A 16,036-nucleotide genomic window follows, 5' to 3' on the forward strand; every position below is an offset into this window, starting at 1 on the left:
CCTACTGGTCGCCACTCTTCTGGCGGAACGTTTGTTGTGCCAGTCAAGGGTCACCTCCCTTAGTGGTGGCCCTCTCCATGTTGTGCCGACCTACAGCAAAAGATTCCCCTTTGGGAGGTCTCCGGTGACTAATAGTGCTTATTCTCTGTGTTGTGTCAGGCGCTAACACCAGGGGCTGAATGAACAGAGCGCCAACAGATAAGCACAGCAGGTGGAGAAAAAAAAAGGGAAATGCAGAGACAGTAAGGGGCACATTTGACAGAAAAAGATACTGGTGCCCACAAGTGAGGAGAGCATGGACTGAATTAGGATGGAGAGTGTGGAGGAGTGTTCGAGAGACAGAGAGAAGCTGAGGCATCTTAAAAACAACCTTAAAGAATAACTACAGTTTAGACAAGCTTTTATAAATTTGTCTACCCTTAGAATCATTAATACCTCTGGCAAATTTTAAAGGAACAGTTAGGTCCTTTTTAAATTCTCTATTCAAAACAGAAGTATGGATCTTATTAGCTTAGCTTAGTATAACATTTTTGAAGGGAGGAACAGATAGCTTGGCCCTGCCTGAAGTATGCCTACCAGCACATCTAAAGCACACTGAAGCTCAGGTTAAACACATCAACAAAAATTCTGCATGACAGCAGCACTTTTTATATAAAGTCACTAACAGAGATGCTTCACTACATTTTTACGTAAAGAACCAAGTGTTCCTGTCCATTTTTTATATTGTGCCTGAGGTCATTTACTGTAGTTCAAAAGATCTTATGCGATGGGATGAGACTTACATAAAGATGATATAGACGTATATAGTTGCATAGCATACAAGCACATTGATTGATAATGAACTTTCTACCGTTCTCTACAGTACCTACATTTTTAATGGCAGAAACTTATTGGAAATATGTTGTGAAGGTGATTTAGACACCTTCACAATCACAAGCACTACTGTAGTGAGTGCGTCTACACTTGCCTTGTGCTATTTCTAACTTTTGCGGTAGTGTGAAAAACTTTTTCTCTACAGAAAACCACAAATTGAGCTTTAGAGGTTTTTAGAAAGTGTATAGCTGAACCTCCAGTAACACTGTGAGGAATCTTGGAGTCGTTTTGGACCAGGATATGTACATCAGTGTACATATTAAAAAGTATGTAGGATTGCTTTCTTTTGAGCAATATCTCTAAAATTGAAAACATCCTGTTTCAGAGTGACGCAGAAAAACTAGTTCATGCATTTATTACTTCTAGGCTGGACTACTGTAATTCATTATTATCAGAATGTCCTAAAAACTCCCTGAGAAGCCTTCGGTTGATCCAGAATGCTGCAGGGGACTAGAAAGAGAGAATATATTTCTCCCATATTAGCGTGTCTTTACTGGCTCACTGTTAAATCCAGAATCAAATTTAAAATCCTTCTGCTCACATACAAGGTATTGAATCATCATGTGCATCTTATCCCAGTAGAGCACTTCGCTCGCAGATTCCTGGCCTACTTGTGGTTCCTGGGATTTTTAAAAGTAGAGTGGGCCCCCCAGCTCCCGATTTGGATTCAGTTGACAGAAACTCTCTGCTTGTAAGATTAGGCCTAAAACATCTTTTTTAAAAGCATATAGTTAGGGTGACACTGAATCCTCGCATAGTTACGCTGGAATGGACCTAGGCTTCCCATGATGCACCTAGTATTTCTTCTTCACTCCCCATTTTTCACTCAGTGTGTGTTTATGAACCACTCTGCATTTAATCATTAGTTATTATTCCACAGTGTGTTTTTTGTCGCGTCGCTCTCCCTCCCACCACCAACCAGTCACAGCAGATGTCTTCCCATCCCTGATCGTGGTTCTGCCAGAGGTTTCTTCCTGTTTAATCAATTGTCAATTGTTTTTTTATTTGTGAGTTTTCTATAAATTATAGTTGGTCTTTAGCTTACAATGTAAAGCACCTTGAGGCAACTGTTGAATTGAATTGAACTTTGATCATAATGTTTTACATTTCATTGCATGATTCAAATTGCAGTGTGTTTTAGAGCATTTTAAAATGTTATGAAGTTGACTGATGCTTCTCCTGGATTAATCAAATTTATGGCTTTCATTTGTAGCTCTGTTGTGTCCTCCTGGAAAATTCTCTCTCATGGTTGTTGACTTTCAAATTTAAGCAGTAGCTAGTTTAGCTAACTTTGCCCTACTTTTTACTGCATGACAGGTAACACACATTGATTTATTTTAGCTTTTTTGTAGAAGTTTGCTGGAAGCAGAGTTAATGAGAGCGGTGAGACTGAACCATACAGATATTGCACGACTGGGAGCTAAAAGCTCTGCGTAGCTGCAGGATGTAGCGATCATTTTCTGTAGTTTGTGACAGAACAACTTAATTTTACATTACAGAAAGTCATTTTAATAAGAAATATTGATTTTGTGCATCAGCTGCTACTCTTCCTACTCACTTTGTTACATTATGACCACCTGCTTAATATTCTGTTGGTCCCCCTTCAATGCCAACAAAAAGTCTGACCTGCCTGGACATGGACTCCACTAGATTCCTGAAGCTGTGCTGAGGTATCTGGCACCAAGATGCCACAATAACAGATACTTTAAGTCCTGTAAGTTGTGAGGTGGGGCCTCTATGGATTAGACTTTGTTTGTCCAGCACATCCCACAAAAGCTCGATTAGATTCACATGTCTCAACACTTCAAACTCATTGTTGTGCTCCTCAAACCATTCCTGAGTCATTTTTGCTTTGAGGTAGGCTCATTATCCTGTTGAAAAAGGCCACATCCATCAGGGAAGACCGTTTTTATGACAGGGTATACATGGTCTTCAACAGTGCAGGTAGATGATATATGTCAAAGTAACATCAACATGGACGCCAGGATGCATGGTTTCCCAGCAGAACATACAGACCACACAGGGCCAGCCTGTCACGTTCCTGGGTCTGTTGACCCAGCATTTTGAGTTTTAGTTTATTTTGATGTTTATGGTTTATTTCTACTTCATTAGGTTATCTAAGCTCATTTGTTTATTTAGATTCTCCTTGTGTTTCTTCCCCTTTATTTAAGTTTCCCTCGACTTTTGTGTTTCATGCTGCGTGTCTTTTGTTATTAAGTTTGTATTGTCATGTCTGCGTCTCATGTTTCCTGTTTTATTTTGAAGGTCTGTGTCCTATGTCAGTGTAGTCAGCTTTGCTTCCTTTGTCTCTTTATGTCAGACCAGTGTCAGCTGTTTCCCCATGTGTTCCCACTTCCCCTAATCACCTCCTGTGTATTTAAGTCCTCTGTTTTCAGTGTGTCATTGTCAGGTCGTCTGTTGTCCATGCCATGTTTTCCATGCCATGCCATGCCTCGCCATGCCTCGCCTCGCCTCGCCTCCAAGTTTCTTGCCCAGGTTTTTCTTATTGTTTGTTTAGATTTCCCAGTTTAGGTTTGTGTTAATTTTTGCTTCAGTTTGCCTTGCCTTTTGTTTGTACCTTTTACCAGCCTCATTAAACGGCTCGCTTTTTGTTAACATTCACGCTTTGCTCCCTGTTCCTTGGAGTCTGCATTTTGGGTCCTTTTTTGCAATTCATACAGTCTGCCCTCGCCAGACTGTGACACAGCCAGTGAACCTTGGCCACCTGTGACCCTGTTGCTGGTTCACCACTGTCCCTTCCTTGGTCTACTTTTCATAATAGCTGGGCACACCCCACAAGAACTGCAGTTTTGGAGATGCTCTGACCCAGCCGTCCAGCCATCACAGTTTGACGCTTGTCAAACTTGCTCAAAACCTTATGTTTGCCTATTTTTCCTGCTTCTAACACATGAAGTACAGCCCACCCACCGACAGGTACCATGATGAAGAGATAATCAGTGTTATTCACTTCACCTGTCATAATATCACAGCTAATTAGTTATTAATCAGTTTACTTGATTAGTAATTATGCCAGCTGAAAGTCATTAAAGTAACATTTTTAAGCTGTGAACTGAAAATAACGACAATGCGTGAAAATGTTTGTGAGTCATCAGTCTTATTTTTCTACTTTTTTGACTGACTTTAGGGGAGGGGTTTTCACAGTGGGTCATCTGTCTCAGAGGCATCCTCCTCTGTTACACTAGTACTGCATGTCGTCCTTACTACTTTGGCTCCAAATTGCTCAACTTGAGCTGTCCCTCTGATGTACTTCTTTCTAATACTGTCTCGACATTGAGACGCTCTCTATTATTGCAGGGTCTTTACCTTACAATATAAAGCACCTTGAAGCAACTGTTGTTGTGATTTGGGGCCATATAAATAAAACTGAATTGAAGTGAATCCCAATGAAAATCTTAAGCACTGCCACCTCCAGTTCTGCTTTTTGTGTTTTTGTCAGTGCCACCATCTCCAAACCATACATCACAGCAGGTCTCACTAACATCTTGTAAACCTTTCCTTTCACTCTTGCTGTTATCCTTCTGTCACAAATCACCCTTGACACTCTTCTCCACCCACTCCACTCCAACCTGCCTGCACTCTCTTCTCTTGCATTCTTGATGATCCACGTTTGATTTGGCAAAGATTTTATGTCGGATTTCCTTCCTGATACAAGCTGGGCTTATCCGGGCTTGGGGCTGGCAATAGGAGTCTAGTGACCCCCACCCCCAGCTAGTTTAACAAGCTTTCTACCAAATATCGCTAAAAATTAATGCAACACAAGGATGCAGTCTACATTAATACAAGAAAACTAAATAATGGCTTACAATCTGTTGGAGCTGCATGTGGGGAGAAGGGAGACTAAGGCATGTTTAGAGAGACTGCTTTTCAGATGGGCAGTTTCAATCATTTGTCTTCTTACCATAATTGAAAATAATGTTGTGTTGACAGGACACTGCAAGTTGAAAAATGCTGACAACAATAAAATATGTTGAAGAATGGCAAATCACTTCTAATTATATATCAGTCTCTGTGTTACATTTACTGCAGTTATTGTTATCACAAGGATCTCCAACTATGGCTGCTCCAGTTGTATACTACACAGAGGGAACAAGACAGAGAGAGAGAGATTTGAGTTATAGTAACAGTGTCTTGTTTATATTTGGAGCCATAGGTGGTGCCGAGAGTGATACTAAACACAGCGCAGCAGGGGCTTCATCTGGAGGCAATTCACATTTATTGAACCCTCCAAGACCTGACTTGATATTGTTACATCAGCATAGCCTGTACAGTTTTTCCAGTGCAATCTTACAGGCATAAGGTAAATGTTACGATTAATCTGTATATGTGAACTTATTAGTAGGCAGAGGTTTGAAATACACATATACATCTGTTTTGTTTTTATTTCTAATCTGGTTTTTAACTGTAAGCTGCTGGTTTAGTGAAGACTCCACTAATACTTTGAAGCCAGTATAACTGTTTGCAGAAATTTCAGTATTTTTCTTTGTCAGGTGCACTTTGACATAAACCCTACAGTTCGCTTAAGATTTTTAGTCTCAACACTTCAGGGTTAGACTTTTGATTTGCAAACTTATCACCGGGCTTGATTTTTTTTATCCTTGCATGGATAAGGGTGTAACAGGTACGTATTTGTTAGCCCTGGCCGAGCTGCGATGCTAAGTATCCAGCCCAGTCATGGTGAGGTCATCAGAACTGGAATGTTGTTGCAGTTCATCATTTCTTTGTTCCATCAATTTAATCCTCTGGCCCCTTTGCTTAATGTGGCCTTAAGTGCACAGACTGCCTCCATTAGGTTCATGAAGTTAACTTGCTGCTTTACAACTTTACTGTTTTCTTCTAACATAAAGTTGAGAATTTTTTCTCAACTTGACTCACTTGACTTTTTCTTTAAGTCAGTGACAAAAAAACCCCCCAAAAAATGAAAAAAGGTTCATGAAAAAAAAACCTTTGCTGTCAGAGGTGTAACATAATGTGTCAGCAAACCCACATCTGTAATCACGAGCCAAAGTATGAGATCCTAACTCCAGTTTCTGGGATGTTTTCTATGATTCATGGCCTTTTTTGGTGACAGGAAGCGAGCTGCAAACACACAACTCCTCCTCTCTGTGTTGCAGATGTTTAGCGGTTCAGTGTTTAGAAAGTCTTGCAGTTGACTTGACATTTATTTCATATATTTAAAAATAAATGTCAAACTGAATGAAGACACAGGACAATAAACTGTGCTGCTGAACTCCATTTGATCCTTCATTAGATCATCAGGTACACAGATCTTGCTTTAGCCTGCAGGTGGAGGGAGCTCTCTGTGGTGCTGAAATGTAGTACCGTTGAGTTGTAACTATTCCAGAAAAGATAACCAGAGCTCACAGGATGGCGTATTTATGAGATAACACATGTTTCTGTCACAGCAGCACAAAACAAGCAAACCGGGGGGACAGGAGAAGGGTAAAATGGGTGGATGGGTTTGGCAGCAGGATCACAGGGACAGGCAAAAGGCAAAGTCCATAAACAGATAGGGAATTAAAACTGGGCAGATGAGCACACAAATGACTGGAAAGCTCCAGGGGAAATACAGCTGGATAGACAATCTGGTTTAAATGAATGAAACCAGTATAAACACTGAGGGAGTTAAAGGAATCGGGAATGGGTCACTGGATAGATGTGGGGAACCAGGTGAGGACAAAATGACACATGAAAGGAAAAATCAGGCATGAATGAAATAATGAAGAGAAGGAATGTCACAGAAACTGTGTGATGCTGCATGAAGTCAGTGATTCAGTGCTGTTTGAGAAATGGTAGCACTGAGTATAGGTCAGTACTTATAATATGCCACAAGTCTATTTCTACATGATATGAAGATGTCAGTTGTTGTTGTCATACCTCATACTTTTTAAGTGGTTTTCTAATTTTAATTATATTTTGTTTAGATTTGATTGTGCAAGTGAATGGGACATGGGTTGATGATGAAAGTGGTACAGTCCAGGCACATCGCATAGTATGTTCAGGGAAGAGATCACTGTTTTTCCTTTGATGTGGCACTGGGAAGAGCCCAACTGATTTTGAGTTTTTAAGACATATACAGATACACGATGTAGCAGCCAGTATGTTCCACTTTAGGCACAGAAAACATAATCAGATTTCCCTAATATTGATTATGTGTAGTAATTTGTTTACTTGTTGCTTGTACTACGCTCTACCTGACTCTGCTTGTAGTTTAATTTGTGGTGTTCCAAATATAAGCTGCCAAAAGTAGGAATTGCACAGTGCCCTCTGGTGGACAAAATATGCAATGTTAACATTCATAACGTGGTTGAAGGGTGTTTCTCCCATATATCTACTTTACTTTTTTAGTTTTAATTTATCTCGACTTTATATATGCTAATACCAATAGAACAGCAAATAGCTAATATCAGCTGGTCCACTGATAATTTGGCCATGGTTGGCTATAGCATTTTGCACATAGTTTGAAATATAAGAAGGGACTTTCATATTGCATTGTGTTTCTTTTTCTTTATTCACAATATTTACATGAAGAGAATATTATTATTAATATTATTAAGAGGATATTATGATATCTAAAGATGTGCTTTTTAATTAATTATGTATATTACAGGTTAAAAAACATACAGGTTAAAAAAACACTCTAGACATGCTTGCAAAGTCATTTTTTTCTCAGCTTCTTTTTCCTCAGTTTCAGAAACTTGACTTGACATTTTGGATTCCGATCCAAAAGTTGTAATCTTTAATCTCCTAAGACCTGAACTCTTCCATGGCATGCATTTTTAATTTCTCTTTGATATTTGGGCTGATTGGGACCTGATGAATGTAAAAACAAAGAATTTCTTGATTTTTTTTTTTTTTACCTGATTTTTGCTTCTGAGAGAAATGAGATCCACATAAGAGGACATTTGTTTTAAATGTCAATAGAACAGTGGCAGTATAATGTCTTCGTATCTGGATATCAGGCCCTTGTAGAGCAAAATGTATTATTTTGGTCTAGACATCCCAAAATGTGATGTCCACATATGTGGACGCCAGGTCCTAGGAGGTTAAGAGCTTCTTATGCAGCTCTTAAAGTTTCTCTCTAAAGTAAAAAGTGAGTCAAGCACTCGACAACAGTGCACCATGACAACGTTGTTTCCATAACAAAAACTAAAGAAAGCAGCAATACAGTAATAGCGTGCATACACTCGTTTATATCTTTTAGCTCCTTTGTATGCATCTTTAAGGTATCTTGAACTTTCAATTATCTTGTGCATTAAAGGTGAAGCCGACTAGAAACTATATAGAGAGATAATTAGTGAGTGAAGAATAAAGTTTTCTTGCACATATATTGATTGATTGAATCTTTATTTTGAACATGTTGAAAAAGTACAACAAAATAGAATTAAAAGAGACAAATGAACAAAACAAAACATAAGGAAAACAAGCAACCACAACTCCAAATAACTTTCATGTTCAAAAAGGAGCAGGAAGAAGCATAAGCTTATTTAATCCCACCCCTTTTCCACTATCTAGTATCAATAGACTACAGAAATACCTCCTTGCAATTACATTATGTCATGTGTATTTTTTCTTTTTTTCTTTTTTTTTTTTTTTCTTTTTTTTTATATATACATATATGTTTCTATCTATCCATACATACGTATATACACATACGCACATATACACATTTTCACTAACCCCATTAACACCTGAAGGATACACAACCTACAAATATATATATATACCCATACCAAAATACCCGTGCACCCGCACATACATGAAAATATTAGACAAGAACACCCTGTCAAATCTCTACCTCTTCCCTGTACCCTGTAAAAACCATATCCTTAAACCGCTTTTTAAACTGCGCCATGCTCGGACATTGCTTCATATCTTTACTTAGTCTGTTCCACAGCTTCACTCCACACACAGAGATGCAAAAACTTTTTGATGTTGTACGGATACGAGGATGTTTTAAATTTAATTCCCCCCTCAAATTGTATCCCAGTTTCCTTTTAGAAAACATTTTTAGAATATTGTCAGGAAGCAGGTTGTTTATTGCTTTATATATAATTTGTGCAGTGAGAAAATGAACCAGATCTGTGAATTTTAGAATTTTTGATTTTAAGAATAGTGGATTTGTATGATCTCTGTAACCAGTTTTATGGATTATCCTTATGGCCCTTTTTTGTAATATAAAGATTGATGATAGCGAACATTTGTAAGTATTGCCCCAAACCTCTGCACAGTAATTCAAATACGGTGCAATCAGGGAACAATAGAGAATGTGGAGTGATTTGTGGTCCAGAATGTGTTTTACTTTACTCAAGATTGAGATACTTCTTGAAATTTTGTTATGTATATGATTTATATGAGACTTCCAGTTTAATTTATCATCTACAATCACACCAAGAAACTTATGTTCAAGTACTCTTTCAATTTCCACACCATCTAACTGAATCTGCACTTGTGCATTTCTAAGGGAATTCCCAAATAAGATTATTTTAGTTTTACTTAGATTTAGCGATAGTTTGTTCCTGTTAAGCCATTTTTTAATTTTGCACATTTCTGAAGTAATTGTATCCTGCAGCTCCTTTAGATTCCCCCCAGAACAAAAAATATTTGTGTCATCTGCAAATAATACTAATTTTAATATATCAGATGCCTTACAAATATCATTTATATAAATAATAAATAATTTTGGACCCAGTACAGAGCCTTGTGGAACACCACAAGCAATGTCCAAGCATGATGAGGAATGGACACCCAGCTTCACAAATTGTTTCCTGTCACTTAAATAATTTTTCACCCACTGCAGTACAACCCCCCTGATCCCGTACCGTTCCAGTTTATTAACTAATATGTCATGATTGATTGTGTCGAATGCTTTCTTGAGATCCAGAAATACTCCAGCTGCATACTGTTTCTGATCTATAGCATTCGTAATCTCCTCAATTGATTCGATTAATGCCAGAGATGTTGATCTTTTTGATCTGAATCCATATTGACTGTCAGAGAGTAATTTATGTTTATCTAAGAATTTGTCTAATCGTTTATTAAACAGGTTTTCTAGTATTTTGGAGAATTGTGGTAGTAAAGAAACAGGCCTGTAATTTGTGAAGTGGTGTCTATCCCCAGTTTTATACAGCGGCACAACTTTAGCTATTTTCATTTTGTTTGGCACTTTTCCCGTCTGAAATGATAAGTTGCAAATATATGTTAGAGGTCCTACAATTCCTTCAATGACCTTCTTGACGATTTTCATGTCAATATCATTACAATCAGTAGATGTTTTATATTTACACATGTGTACAATGTCAATTATTTCTTTTTCCTCCACTGATGTGAGGAACATTGAGTTAGGGTTCCTATCAATCAGGCTTTCACTACAGTCCACTGATGGCAGTGACTCAGGAATTTGTTCTGCCAGTTTTGGTCCAATATTTACAAAATAATGATTAAAGCTGTTGACCACATCAGCAGTGTTTTCCATAATATTGCCATTGTCGATAAAGTATTGAGGATAACTTTGTTGTCCAGAATTATTTTTAATGATACCATTTAAAACATCCCATATTCCCTTCATATTATGTTTATTATTGTTCAATATTTTACTATAATACTCCTTTCTACATACACGTATAATATTGGTCAACTTATTTTTGTATTTTTTATATTTATTTTCAGCATCTTTTGTTCTTTGTTTTAGGAATTCCCTATAGAGTGTATTTTTCTTTTTACATGCATTTTGTAAACCCTTAGTGATCCATGGTCTATCTGAATATTTGTGCTTTCTGTTGTATTTTATTGTTGGACAGTTTTTATCGTACAACTCCATGAATATTCTTAAAAATATGCCATATGCAATATCAATATCAGTTTCTTTGTACACATTGTCCCAGTCCTGATTTAATAGATCGTTCTTAAGTGCATTCATAGTTTCTTCTGTCCTTACACGTCTGTATCTCAGTTGTTCTTCATGCTGATTTTTCTTATAATTAGTGTCATAAACTGCAAAAACTGGCAGGTGATCACTGATGTCATTAATTAATATTCCGCTCACAATGTTGTTTTCCATATTGTTATCATCACTGATCATCCACTGGCTTGTTAAACTTTGGTGCTATCTTGAAGTTCTATGTGGTGAGCTGGTTAAAGTTTCTCATTAAAATTTCTTATGGGTTTAGTGTGTGCAATCATAAATTTGTCTTTTTGATTACACCCCATCAAATATAAAATCATCACTCTTGTGTGTTCGCACACATTGTCTTTTCATTCTGACAGATATGAAAGGATTATTCTGTTTCCCAGCTGGTTGTGTTTTACTCAGCTGAAGAGCACTGTAGCCGCTTTAGTTGTGTTGTTCTAAATTGGCATGGAAACACTTGTAGGATTGAGCCTACTTATCTGTTAAGCACCAAAACACTTTACTACAACACACCCTCTGCTGCCAGAGTGAAAGGCTCAGAGCAAAAAATTCAACCCTGCCATCTTCGAGTAATTGCCACCACAATCAAAAATCAGATACGCTATCAAAGAGTTGAATAGACTTTAATTTTATTGGGGATGGAGGGTAAAACAAGCTGACATTTGAATAACCGAACTAACATATATGAGGTGTATAATACGAGAAGAAGAAAGTAGATGGAAAGAGTGCGAGCATGGGCAAGAGGGTGGATAAGAATGATTAAGTTGACTTAGCTGATCCTCTTCCAATATTTATTGGCCTCAACAAATTTGTTGTCGGTGCACAGGCAGGGATAAAAAGTGAAGTCGAGGGATCAAGGGAAAATTCAGCAGTCAGATGAATTTTTCAGGTGGAGGGGAACTCAGAAAATGATCATCTGCGTAGCAGAGACAAAAAGGATGCAACAGTTATGAGTTCATTGTTTGCCAACATTGCTTTTGCTTTGTGCCAGTGGATTACGAATTGCTTGGCAGACAGCGGGATGAACTGTATCGTTGATAGGCAGAAACTGAAAGAAATAGAGATGAAGAATGGAAGGCTGTGGAAGAAGTTTTCATCTGTCAAGACGGGAACAAAGTTGCTGAAGGATTTACGAGATAGAAGAGAGCAAAAGGAAGCTGGTAATTGCACAGCTTCTGGCCTCGTGATATTATCTCTTCCTGACATGTGCGCATCGCCCATTGATACATGCAGGGAACATGGGGATGATGCCTTTTCACTGCCTTTGTGCCCCCCTCGTTCCTGTTACATTTCTCTCTGTCTTACTGATGACAGTTGCCAAATGACAAGGATGAATGGTGAAAGGAAGGAAGGAAATAAGGAAGGAAAGCACATTACTAAGCATCACTCCTGATTATCTGAAGCATTTCCCCAAAATGTTGAGCTCTGTCTTTCTTTGTCCTTCAACAGGTCATCTTAGACTTTAAACCTCAGGAGCTTCAAAAGGCTAATTGTTACAATAAATGCACTAACACCCTCTGTGTGTGTCTGTCTCTCTCCCTCAGGCTCAGTGTCTCTCAGTGTATTCCTGGTGTCTGTTGCATTCATAGTATGTGCCATTTGGCTGGTAGCTCTGTGTGGCGTCTGCACCTGGTGCCAACGTAAACTGGTAAGTTACAATACTTATTATTCACATTTTAATGACCATGTTCTAGTATTGACATTTGCTTTAAGTTCCCAGCGACCCCAGCAAGAATATATTGTAGATCTTTAATAGGCATCTAGGAAATCACTGTGAAATGGAAACTGAAATGTTGGGGTTTTTTCCCTGGTGAGTAGGTGGCATCATTTATTCTATAAATAAACTTTTGGAATAAAAATAGTTGCATAATCACTCTGCAGATTCTTGATTTCTTTTCTTTTCAAGTATAGTAAAGAAAATCTAACCAGATACATCAACTGTATCTTTGTTATATCCTACATATTTAAGTGTTTTAGAGGCAGTTGGTACAATTTGTAAGGTCTTGTTTTGGAGGATGACTGGACAAACTGGCTGAGTGTAAACATCCATTTTTTTTAGGAAGTAAGAAGGTTGTGGAAATTCTGCTGGGCCTTCTCACTGTATGAATAATTCATTATTGGAAGGATCAGCACAGCTTTTTTAATGCCCTGCACAGAAAACTTAAGATTTTTCATTTATTGTGTGTCCTAACCTTCAAATGAATTGAACATTTTTGGTGCGCAGGATGAAGAAAAAAACCTCATTTTGATATGGTGGTCTTTAAAGAAAAAAAAAGAAATATTACTAAATCTTGCACATTTTTATTCAAAAATAAATTAAATGTTATCTGAAATGCAAAATTTTGATATGCAAACAAAGTATGTGCTCATTTGGATGAACAGAGTGTACTGAAATAATACTCACATGTGCATGTTGAATGTTTTCTTTTCACTCGTCTGAGAAAATACATGTTGTGAAAGCAAAATGGCCCCAATACTGACCAGTGAATGAAAAAAAAAAAACAGTGTTTCTGCCTGAAAATTCAAATTAATGTGATTTAACTCTTTAAGGCCTGAACTTTGAAAAAGCTGCCAGAAAATTCCTGTGAGTGTTTAATGAAGCTTCTCACAAGTAAAACAAATTTTAGATATTAATTTGTATATATGTAAGTTTTAATTTGTATAATATTTTCTGCATGCAACATTTTATTTTTTGCAATTTATTGCTTAAATATGTTCATTTTATTTTAGTTTTGTGGGGTTGAGGTGGGGAGATGGGGGTGTCACACTGTGTCAAAAACTCACAAAGAACTCATGTATTAAATATGGGGCGCTTGTCATTGCAGAGTTAAATCAGCATCAACTTAATTAATACTAGAGACTTGACATACAGCTTTCAGTTTCTCACACTGCAGATGAGAGTTGCAGATCCACTGTGACTGATGGGAAAACATCTCAAGGTTTGGTCCTCTGCCTTATAACTGAGGGTTGAAGCAAGTCTTTCTTTACAGTCAAACTGTTTCAGAACGACATCTTGTAGCTGTGTAGAAGATTTACAGCCGTATAGACAGTCAGGGTTTCTTCTGACATTTCTGCAGCCTTAAATTGAATGTGTTTGCCTTAAATAGTGTTGTGCTTTTTCTGTGCCATGGCACTAGAAGCAGGAGAGAGGCTGTATATTTGGCTGTGGCAGCGAACATGAACAGAAACCTCTGTAACTGTGGCCGTGGCTCTGAGCCTCGTGCATCATGGCAGCCGCTCCATGCTAATGATTAATATGCTAATGAGCGTCACTTTGAGCAATTGGCTGCTCGAGTAACTGTAATTCCTCCTATACTATGCATTTCCCCCACTTTGTCCTCTCTTTCCCCCCTTCATGCATCTCTTTTGTCCTGTTCGCATCTCTCTCTGTTTGAATAGTGACTGTAGCACAGCAATTCATTCACCACGACAAGCTAAGAGTTATTACTGAGCTATTACAGATGAAAAACACCTTCTAAGTAACATTTACAATTGCTCACGACTGAGAAACAAACCCATTTCTTATCTTTGTTTACTTTAAAGTTATCCATATCTCTCTGTGTTTTGTGTCACCTTCTCTGTGTATAACAAATGATCTGGTTTGTATTTGTCTCTTTGTCACCTTATCACCCCGTCCTTGTCAGAATTTCACTGCTTCTCTCTGCCCTTTTCCAGTATTGTCCCTTGCTTGCATCTGTTGCAACTTTAGTTCTCCCTTCTGCTTGCTTTGTATTTCCTTAAGGTTAAATAAATAATCACATACATTATAAGAAAAGAGGAACATACATTGTATATACACAAATGTTATGTTGGGGGTGGGTGTGCAGATTTTAGATAGTGAAATCTGCAAATAGTGAGTGCTGTTACCTGAAAAAATAGCTATAATCTTACCCACTGATCAAAATTTACTGTCAAAGATTTTCTGTCAGCAGATTAATCATTTCATTGACTAACCTCTTTGGCTCTAGTCAGTAAGGATAGTTCAGTATTGCTTGTACTGAACTATTTTTTCTTTCTCTGAGCGAGGAATAACAAGGAAGATATTGCATCACCCATTTGAAACAACAGATACATTTTAAAGGAAATCACTGGATTACAATTTTTTTCATAACATAACAAATTCAATGTTTTCCTTTTAAAACATCAGCTGTTGTGTGTCTCCATTTTTAGTACATGCCCATCCTGCTCTGCTATCTAAAGGTCATTTTAGTTGGTTTTTGGTCATTCCTTGACTTGCTTGATGTTGTCATAATATCAGCAAAAATATTGGGGTATTACCGTCTAATATTTGAATTCAGGTGTTTTCAGCCCCATTGTATAAAATCAAGGACCTGGCCATGCAGTCTCCTTTTATAAACAACCCCCTAAAAATAATCAGTGGTCATTTCAAGTCTCTCTGGCTTCTTATTAGCACTAGTCATGTGTAGCACATTTTTAAGCTCACTTTTTAAACCTTACATTGTAACTACAGCCCACAGTTTGTCAGACGCTCCAGAAAAGAATCGCTCTGAGGCTAACTAAGATTGATAAGATAACTAAGATGATCCTAAGTTTAATGTAGTAAGAGTACATTAAGAGTGCTAAGAGCACATTAAAGTTAGGATTAGGCATTTTTCATAGTGAGTCATCCAAACTACACACTAGCATATGAACCTCATGCTGTGGATGGATCATCTCAGGTGTTCTCTTGACTGGTGTTTGGTCCATTGGTATCTGTGCATTGGGATCGTTCTGATTATGTAGATCAAGGTAGTGGATTTACAGTCTACTTATTTTTCTGTGTTAAAAATAGGGGAAACAAAACACAGCCTTAACAAATGAATTGCAAACATAACGGAACAGCTTCCTTTGAATGTCCCTGACACACACTCCTGGCAAGCTACAATATTAATGAGCGGTTACAAAATATAGCACACAAACAGGTGTTTGTATTGTATGGCTACCAAGGAAACTGCTGTGATACTGTGCACAGCAGCATTGTGTGTTTTTCTGAATTTCAAACATCTAAGCCAAAACTTACTGAAGTTTCCTATAAATCACATTTGTATCATTTAAAGATGAAAAAAGATTAATAGGAGAGTGTTTGCACTCTAATGAATGGACCTGTTTGGTCCATTGCCATTGGTTGTTTATAGGAGTAGAAAGGGGAGGAGAGTAGCAGAGGGAAGGAAGAGGGAGGCAGAGGCAAACAGGCAGGCGAGTGTGGAAGGTGCTGTTGGTCTTTGCTGAACATCC

The 16,036-nt window shown here is 37.8% G+C and overlaps 1 protein-coding gene across 1 annotated transcript in view; it reads left to right on the forward strand.

Annotated features, from left to right (window-relative positions):
• The window catches only part of syt7b (synaptotagmin VIIb), a 130,299-nt gene that overhangs the window by 45,942 nt on the left and 68,321 nt on the right, over positions 1–16,036 (forward strand). Inside the window, exon 2 of the mRNA XM_063475004.1 lies at positions 12,346–12,449. Coding sequence (XP_063331074.1) covers positions 12,346–12,449 — 104 coding nt within the window. The remainder of the gene's footprint in view (positions 1–12,345; positions 12,450–16,036) is intronic.

The sequence above is a fragment of the Pelmatolapia mariae genome, linkage group LG1 (genome assembly GCF_036321145.2).
Source record: "Pelmatolapia mariae isolate MD_Pm_ZW linkage group LG1, Pm_UMD_F_2, whole genome shotgun sequence".
Classification (NCBI taxonomy): domain Eukaryota; kingdom Metazoa; phylum Chordata; class Actinopteri; order Cichliformes; family Cichlidae; genus Pelmatolapia; species Pelmatolapia mariae.